We start from the raw sequence: 9,771 nt of genomic DNA, 5'->3' as shown, positions 1-9,771 counted from the left end.
TGCATGCGTGTGTATGCGTGCATAGGGGGAGAGCATGGATGTGCATGTGTGTGTGTGCACATGCGTGTGAACACATCCGTGTATGGGTGTGAGAGCATATACATGTGTAAATGTGTGTTGTGTGCATGCTCACTTGTATGTGTGAGCACAAGTGTTGCTGTGTATACGTACATATGTATGAATGTGTGTGTACACTTAAGTGTGAGTGCACATTGCGAGTGTATACACACATTCATGAGAGTGTGTGCATGTATTGTGCATGCACGCATATGGGGAGAGCATGGGTGTGCAGGGGTGTGAGCACACGTGTCAGTGTGTGCATGTGCACACACACTCATCCAGAATATTGGGATGGATCAGGCTCCTGTGGGCCTCGCCAGGCATGACAAACCCAGCATAAAGGTCAAAGGTCGGGCCTCTAACAAATGTTAGGCCTAGACTGAGGGGCAGGAACTCAAAAGACAGCCTGGGGGAGCCACTCAGGGTTGAGATGAAGATGAAAGGGAAGAACTGAACATCACAGAGCAGGGACCACCAGGATTCAGGGGAGGGGAGAGTGGGACAGAGTAGGACGGAGGGGCCGGGGAGGGCGTCGGTGGAGGAGCTGAGCAAAGACTCTGAGCCCAACATGGTGGTGTGGAGAAGCAAGACAGGCTGACCTGCCCTGGACCGAGTCATTTAAATGCTCTGAGCTTCTGATTCTTCTTTGAAAAATAGTGTCACTTGAGGGGCTACCTAGTGGGGCCATCAGCAGGAGGAAATGAGAAAACGCACCTGTGTGTCTTGGGGGCCCCTCCAGGCCAAGCAACAACCAATAGGTAAGAGGGGGAAGGCTGGAGGCAAGGATCATAAAGTTACAGACACAAAGACAAGCGAAGGGGGGACTCCAGACTTAAAAGGGGGGGTTCATTTGGTGATAAGCAAACAGCATCGGGGGGCCTTTGCTCTCATGCGAAGGGTCAGGGGGAAGGCGCCCCGGGGGGCAAGGGCTCGAGACCAGACTCATCCAGGATTAGGTCTGGGGAGAAAGCTGTGCCTGTGGAGGTGGCCGCAAGATGGATTTTAGTAATAAGCTTAGAATAAAGCAGGCAAGAAAAGCCCATAACTCCCCAGGGCGGTCGGCACTTTGCAGTGACCGAGAGGGGTTTGGGGTTAGGTTTTATCTTCAAAAGCACTGTATTAAAACCAAATGATTTTTTAATCTTTGTTTTATCCCAGAAAGAACATAAAACTGGCTACCAGCAAGCTTCCATCCCGGTGCTAACTCTGACACTCCTGTATTCATTCAATCTCCCTTCATTTATTCAGCAGTCATCCTGTGTGTCCATGGGGCTGACCGCTGGGCTAGGTTGCGACATGTGCAGAAGACAGAGAGCAAACAAGTAAGTTATCAGATGAAGAGTGTCTGGAAGGCAACGCAGAGGGTGCTGTGGGAGTCTATGACCAGAGGGGCTAGCCTGGAGGGCCTCCTGGAGGAGGTGAGTTTGGAGCTGGGACCTGAAGGATGAGCAGGATTTAGTCAGACAAAGAAGGCACCGGCAGTGCCAGCGGAGAACAGCAGTGGGGCCCCAAGCACACAGAATTCAGCCTCGCAGGTAGAAAACAAATGAGGTGGACTCAGTAATAACTACAGCAAACATGGACCCAGCACTGACAAAGTGTCTCAGGGTTAAGCACTTTACATGAATGGGCTAGTCTAATCCTCACAACAATCCTGTGAAGTGGCTAATCCCTTATCCCTATTGTGTGGATGTGGCAAGAGAAGCAGAAAATCCTCAGGGACCCACCCAATGCGGCTCTTACGTGGCAGAGCTGGCACGTGGATGTGGGCAGTCCAGCTTTAGAATCAACCTCACTGACGACAGCGCATCCCGATCCACACGGTTATTGGGCTAGAGCATTGTAAAATCTCACATTTCCACTCATATTTTTTTAAACCCAACTGAACAGAAAACCTTGATATACATGAAAACACCCCTGGATATGTGCCCGCTCTCAGAAGAAGCCCCTGGGAGCTCCAACAGCCTCTGGCTGTGAGCGGTTTCTCCCTCTCATCGGCCATTCCCTCCCTCCCCTCTCCATGAGTTGCTACAAGTGCAAAGAACTTCTTAATACGCAACCTCCCCCCCCACCCTAGGACAGGGTGTGCCTGCTTCTTGTCGGCCCACGAGAACAAAGGAGGGTCACTTCTCTCCCTCTCATTCCTCCTAAGCGCCGAGGGCCCTTCCCCAATACTAATGAATGAACAAGGCCGTGGCCCTGGGAGCGTGATGTGGACACAGGCCCAGGCACAGACTCGCGCAAACTTTGATCATGGGTCTCTCTCCCTGAGTCCTGCAGGCCCCCCTGGCTTGCCTCTTCCTGCGCAGCAAGGGCGGTATTGTGTTATGGGGCTGCGTTTTGTCTGGATAGTTTGATTGGACATTGTTATTTTGAACGAACAGCTGAATCTCCAACGAGCCTCTCAGCAGAATCAGCATTCTTGATGGTCGACGTTAGGAGTCAATGCTCTATCGACAATAGGCAAATCATCAGATGTGGGCGTGCTGCTGGGTGAGCACGTTTGAGAAAAAGAAAAACCTGTTAGCCTTTAAACGCGGAGGATCGCAGGCAAATCTACCACGGAGTGATGAAGTGAGACCACAGTCCACCTTTGCAAAACTTCACAATGGCCTGTTGGAGCAAAAGACGCAAAGGCTGTGGCAGGTCCATTTTTAAATGAAGTTCTCTGCCAGCTAAGAGCATCTTTTCTAGAGGTTTAGTTTCCTTTTTTTCTTTCCACTTGTAATATTTACATGATTTTTAAAGATTTGCTTCCTTTAAATGATATTTAAATAGTTCTGAGTAGATAATTAAATATTTAGATTTAATATCACAGGAAATGAGGGCTCTGCCAAGCATTAAGTCGACAACAACACAACATTATAGTTTCTGCCTAATCAGGAATTGCGCGTTTACAGCATCCTCTAACACGGAACCAAAAGTCCTCTAAATCTCTAGCTGTAGCCACCAAAATTCATCCTAAATCCTTTTGGATGATCTAATCTGTTTGCTCAAAAATCTTCCCACGAGGGACTCCAGGGCACCTCTGAAATGCTATACTCTCCCATTCATTTGAAAAACCTAACCCCAGAATAATTTAAGAAATTTATTCCACTTTGGAACCTAATTCTCCACTGTGGAAAAGGGCTTCAGTAAATAGTACACCGGCAGTGAACCAGATCACAGATGCTAAAAATGAGTGGTCTAGAATCTTCGAAAGTCAAGACACAAGCTAAAGCCCCATATTCTTACAAACATTCTCAGTGATGTCTTAATCCCCTGTCTGCATGCACTGACGCTCATTCACACGATTTCTAGACAGAAAAACGAAGACCCACCCCCCCACCCCATACCGAGCTTTCCAATCTTCCCTAACTTTAAAAGAGCTGAGCCTTTGCCATTCTTGGCTTATGAATATATTTCCAAGAAGCGATGAAGAAGGAGAATGCTGGAGATCAGAGAAAGAAAAAGCACACCGTCTTAGCTATCAAAACATCATTAAATGCATTCCTTTGACATTCTGACAGTAATTGCTTTGAGAAGGATTGGATTTTGTTAAAATTGCTTTAAAAGGGTTGTTGAGAATTTCCAGCGGGAGAGACCAGTGAACAAGACCCAGCCTTCACTCCTACTTCCTTTGCTGTCCTCGAAATCCTGCGAAGCTGGGTGTGCATCTGATTTTCAACACCACGAAGCCCTCGTCATAACACCTCAAGCCCCTCGGAAAGCTCTGCCCCCGGCTCTATTTTCTGCCGTGACCAGTGGACCTGGTAACCCAAGCTGATTCATTCATGAGGTCCCTGCCTCTGTCATCTTAACAAACAAAGACAGGACCAGGCACACTTACGGCCATCATTCTCCTAATAATGGCAGAGCTGTGACACAGCAGACTACACAAGGGTATTGTTGGAAAGAGCCAAAAATAGTGTTATTCACTTAAAATTTCTGAATGTTCTCTTCCTCACTGATGGAAACCCAAAGAGTTCTAATGAAGCGTGAGTTCACGACAACGTGTGTGACTAAAAATATGTCCATGAAGAGGTTCTCTCCCTCAGCCAGTAAATGATCCGCCTGGATGGTGCCTGGCTGCGGCTGGCTCTGAGGAAGCCTGAATGAGGGGACCTGCCCTGGAGAATCTGGGGAGGCTTGGGCGTGACAGGGTGGAGCATTCCAATGCCAATGCCACTAAAGAAACAGCCTCTCCACCTTGAAAATCCACAAGTTCTATTAACTAAGGGCTGAGCCACTTTCTTCACTGATCAGAACATGAGTGGTTTGCTTTTTCTTTCTTTTTTTTTTTTTTTGAGGAAGATTAACCCTGAGCTAACTTTTGCCAATCCTCCTCTTTTTGCTGAGGAAGACTGGCCCTGAGCTAACATCCATGCCCATCTTCCTCTACATTATGTGTGGGATGCCTACCACAGCATGGCTTGCCAAGTGGTGCCACGTCCGTACCCGGGATCCAAACCAGTGAACCCTGGACCGCCAAAGCAGAATGTGTGCACTTAACCAATGTGCCACCAGGTGGGCCCATGGATGGTTTTCAAACAGATAAAAGTACCATTAGAAGTTGAATTTTTAAAAATATATGTTTCCTCTGAAAGTTAAACATAGAGTTGCCATGTGACTCAGCACTTCCACTTCTAAGAGCAGAATTCTCCAAGAGAAGTAAAAACATATATTCATAGGATAACCCATATATGGATGTTCACAGCAGCATTATTCACAATGGTCAAAAGGTGGAAACAACCCACATGTCCATCAGTGGATGAATGCATAAACAAAATATGGTCTGTCCATACAATGGAATATTACTCAGTCATAAAAAGGAAAAAGGGGCTGAGAGATACTGCAAAAGGGATGAATCTGGAAAACATTACGCCAAGTAAAAGAAGCTAATCGTGAAAGGTCACACGTTGTTTGTTTCCATTTATAGGAAATGTCCAGAACAGGGAAATCCATGGAGACAGAAAGTAGATCAGTGGTTGCCAGGGGCTCGTGGAGGGGGAAATGGGGAGTGACTGCCAATGGGTACAGGGTTTCTTTTTTGGGGTGAAGAAAACCTTCTAAAATTACATAGTGTTGACAGTTGTACAACTCTGTGAATACACTAAAGCAACTGAACTGTACATTTTAAATGCGTGAATTTTATCTCAATGAAAAAAATTTTTAACATGTGTGTATATATATCTGTATATATACACACATATATTTTGTGCTTTGATCTTGCTTTTTGAAACGAGAATCATTTAAACACGAGCCCTAAATTTTCTCAACAGCCCAGAATAATTATGGATTGTAATTCCATGAAAGAAGAAGGATGCATTTATTGGTGAAGTCAACAATTTCTTGGGAGGAAAAGAGGGCACTTGTATTGTATTGTATTGTATTTATTTCATTTTAGTATAGCACTAAAATTAGGCCCCAACCACCGATGGCAACCTTGCTAAGGATGCTATTTCCATCCCCCTTCCTTGTAGAGATCCTCCTCAGGAGGGAGCAGGCTGTTAGGAAGAAAAAATTGATTTTCATAATTATTCGCAAGGTTGACTTGGCTTATGGGGCACACCCCTCACTTTCAAGGGTAAATTCACAATTCGAATGCTGCTCCCATCCAGTAGACTAAACAGCTACTGAACAACCACCACAGGTAAAGCAGATGCAATGAAAGCACCATCGCTCACACGAGCTAACAGACAATCTCAGGCCATCTTAACATTGGTGCTTCTTTCAGGCACCTGAGCAACCAGTCTCATTACTCTGCAAATAATAATAATACGTGCAATCAACACTCACACGGCCCTTGCTATATACCACACACTATTCCAAGTTCTTTCCATATACTAATTCGTTTAGCCTTCCATTAACCTCAAGATAAGTATCATTATTATTCCCATTTTAAAGAAGAAGAGACCGAGGTTCAGAGTGGTTAAGTAATTTTCCCAGGGTCACACAACTATGAAAGGAGAGAGCCAGGATGCGAACCCAAGCCCTCTGGCTTTAGACGCCACTCTTTTAAGCCCACACTGGCATTAACCCAACTCACAAACCTTCCTACGGAACAAAAGTGTAGAATTGTAAAACACACTGCAATGCCTCAGCCTTGCCTGGAGTGCACTGAAGCACTGTGCAGTCTGTTCAGCAAAGAGTCGGCGATCGTCAGGACGGCACGGCCCTTACCTGTGGACCACCCCAGCCCGGTGCAGGTGCTCCACCGCAGAGATCAGCTGTCGGATGTATCTGCGGGCTTCAGACTCCTCCAGCCGCTTCTTCTCGTAGATCTTGTGCATCAGGTTGCCCCCAGGACACAGCTCCATGACCAGGTAGTAGCTGTTTTCCGTCTCTAAGATATCAAGGAGCTGGGTGATGTTGGGGTGGCGGATCATCTGCTGGATCTGGCCCTCTCGCCGAAGGTTTTTGGTGACATATGTGTCCTTTTTGGCTCTCTTCTTGTCGATGACTTTAATGGCCACCTAAGGAGACACCAAGAACACAGCTATCGTCAGACACTGCAGGCAAAGCTTACCCCCTGACTATTCACAAGAACCCTAGGAAAATATACAGCTACATCTCTGCACGAGGAGAAAAAGCCTATCTAAAATAGCATCAAGGGAAAAAAAGGAGACTGTAACATCAGGAAAGATCAACAGATTGAATTATTAAGGAAGAGAAAGAAATTTACTTAAGCAAACTTGAATGGCCGACTGGAAGGCTCAGTGAAGGGTCAATGTCAAACTTAGTTCTCCCAAGGGTGCAATGCCAAGTTCTCCTCCGGCATGTCTCCAGGTTGGGTCCCCCATGCCTCCACTTCTGAAACTGCCAGTGGTTAGGGAGCTGGGGTGGGGAGGTGACGCCCGACAATGCAGCACCCCCATCCTTCCTCTTGCCCTTTCTCTGCCCTGCCCCAGATCCTTCGGCCAGGCCGCCTCTGGCCTCCAATGTGGACCTCTTTCCCTTGGGGAATTACCACGAGGGTTAACTCTTGGCCCTACGTCAGGACCCAACCTGTTGTTGCTCCAGGGTGGCATCTCAAATACCCACAGGATGCTCCTCCCGGGTCATTTTCCCCACAGTCAACGTGTCACAGGGAGGAAGGGAGGAAGGGAGAGAAAGAAGAAAAAAGGAAGGACGGAGGGGTGGAGGGGAAGGGAAGATTGTCTTTTCCACATAGATCTACACCCCTTCCCAACTCTCCCCTTTCCTTTGGTGACAGTCACCTCTCCACTCAACAGGACCTAAGACATACCACCGTTTTTGTCCTCTTCTTTTCTTACGTCTTCACTCCTCTCCCTAATGTGACCAGCCATTCGCATCACGTCGACTCCTTCTACTAAGCGCCTCTCTCACCGTCCTTCCTCTCCGTTAGTGACGCCACCAGTCGGGTGCTTTTAGGACCTAGCCTCCTAGCGCCCAGACGCGCTGTCTCTAAGTGAGACTTGGCAACCCAAGGGACATTCTCATCCAAGGCTATCGAGCCACCTGGGTGCAGGAGGAAAACACTGGACCTTCCATTTCTATTTATTTCCTTCTTTTGTAACTATATTTTGTAACTATTTCATAACACACTCAATATATTAATACAGAGATGTGACAAAGATCAATCAATAAATGATAGATAGATGATAGATGGATGGATAGATAGATAGATGTTTGCAGTGAGAGGCTCAAATGTTATTTTCTTGACAGAGGTTCACAATTAAAAAAAAATAGTCTAGCCACCACTAGCTTGGACTGTGACATCACTGTCCTACCTCTTTTCCCTAATGCTCATCCTGGCCCCTCAAAGTCACTCTACTGTCTGCCTCAAAATCAATGGGTCAGGAACTCTGACTTCTTGCTTAAAGCTCCGCAGAGACTCCTGCTGCCCACAGGGCAAGGTCCACACTCCTGGCCCAGCGCTCCAGCTTCAGATGATAACAAGTCCCACCTCCCTTCTAGGGAGTCCCTTTCACGCTCCTTCCTCAGGGTCCCACCACACCTATCATGTGCTACACCATTTAAAGCAGCCCTCCCTTAACGCAGGCCCAGGCCTTTCCTCACCACACACAGGATGTATAAACGACAAGTGGCTGATAGGTTACTAACTGAGCAAATGATTGAACCTTTTTTTTATTTTTACCATTGATGCAAAAATAGCTGTAAACAGCTTAATCTATTATCTTTTCTGAAGAACAGTCTCTTTGTTTAATTTTAATTTTTTCCTTAAGATATAATTGACATGTAACATTGTATTAGTTTTAGGTATGTAACAGAATGATTTGATATATGAATATATTGTGCAATGATTATCACAATAAGTTTAGCTAACATCCAACACCACACAGTTACAAATTCGTGTGTGTGTGTGATGAGAACCTTGTGTCTTAGCAACTTGCAAATATACGATACAGTAGGGTTACCTCTAGTCACCATGCTGTACGGAACATCCCCAGGACTTACTTATCTTATAGCTGGAAGTTTGTACTTTTTGACCCCCTTCACCCTTTTTAACAGGGGTTTTCAGACCCTTGATCCAAGATATGACTAAGAGAAGACAAATAGCCAATGGGAGCAGACAAGCTGGGGGCCTGCCCTTTCCCAAGTCAGTCTGAGACCAATGCTGTCCACCCGCAGAAGTGAAAGTTACGCTCTGTGGTTTGGCCCCAACTAGTTCAGCAGTGCTACACTAAAAGCTTTAAAAACTGGACTTATTCGTGACACACAAAAAACACACATATATATAATATATAGTGTCACATATGTACGATACACATATGCATACATATATCTGTCCATCACCTTGTGGGGGATGGGAGAAAGAGGGATGCTGAAAAATACAAGAAGAGTCTGTCTTTGCTTGAGTCTGTTGCCATGTTTTAAAAATTACATCCTTTGGCAATGAAATTCTCACACGTGCCACGAATAAACAACAGCTGAAAAGCCCAGCAGTCATACGATCTGCCTTTTTTAATACACCACACGATTATTATTAGGATAATTTATTCAGTGCTTTAATCGCCTGCGGTAAGTTACATAACGGCCACCCAAAGACTTTACGTGCTAACCCCTGGAACGTGTGAATGTGACCATATCTGGAGAGGTGAAGGATTTTGAGATGAGAGTAACCTGCATTATCTGGGTGAGCTCTAAATGTCAACACCAGGGTCCTTACAAAATAGAGGCAGTGGGAGATTTCACACAAATACACAGAGGAGAAGGCCGTGTGAAGAAAGAGGCAGAGAGGGCAGCAATGGGCCACAAACCAAGGAATGCCACAGCCAGCAGAAGCCAAAAGAGGCGAAGGATGGATCCCACCCAGAGCCATCAGAGGGAGCACGGCCCTGCCAACACCTTGGTTTTGGTCCAGTGAAATTGATTTTGGACTTCCGGCCTCCAGAACTGTGAGAGAATAAATTTCGGTCGTTTTAATTCACCAAGTTCACAGTAATTCATTACAGCAGCCACAGGAAACTAACACACCAGGTGTGTGTCACACCTTCATTTGGCATCTTGGTTCCCACGTGCCACTGGTTCTGAAAGGGCCTCTGTGGAAACCCTGAAATCTCAAGCTACCTCATCAGGAGAAGGTCTCTATCAAGCCCCCTGTCCGTTTCCAAATGCCAGCTGGTCACCAGGCTGGTTGTTCTCAGTCATCCCCTAAACTTATAGGCTCTGCACTGATAATACTGAAAAGGGAACGTCATTCTTGATTACCCAAAACCGTTTAATCAACTTCATCTGCAACAACTG

The 9,771-nt window shown here is 46.2% G+C and overlaps 1 protein-coding gene across 2 annotated transcripts in view; it reads right to left on the bottom strand.

Moving 5' to 3' along the window:
* Window positions 1-9,771, bottom strand: part of LOC124231254 (hormonally up-regulated neu tumor-associated kinase-like) — a 103,233-nt gene that overhangs the window by 57,532 nt on the left and 35,930 nt on the right. For both annotated transcript variants that reach the window (XM_046647937.1, XM_046647938.1), the window contains exon 2: window positions 6,223-6,515. In XM_046647937.1, the coding sequence (XP_046503893.1) occupies window positions 6,223-6,515 (293 nt within the window). The remainder of the gene's footprint in view (window positions 1-6,222; window positions 6,516-9,771) is intronic.

The sequence above is a fragment of the Equus quagga genome, chromosome 21 (genome assembly GCF_021613505.1).
Source record: "Equus quagga isolate Etosha38 chromosome 21, UCLA_HA_Equagga_1.0, whole genome shotgun sequence".
NCBI classification, from domain to species: Eukaryota; Metazoa; Chordata; class Mammalia; order Perissodactyla; family Equidae; genus Equus; species Equus quagga.
The sequence above is the reverse complement of the archived record's forward strand: the minus strand, read 5'-3'. Positions and strand labels throughout refer to the sequence as shown.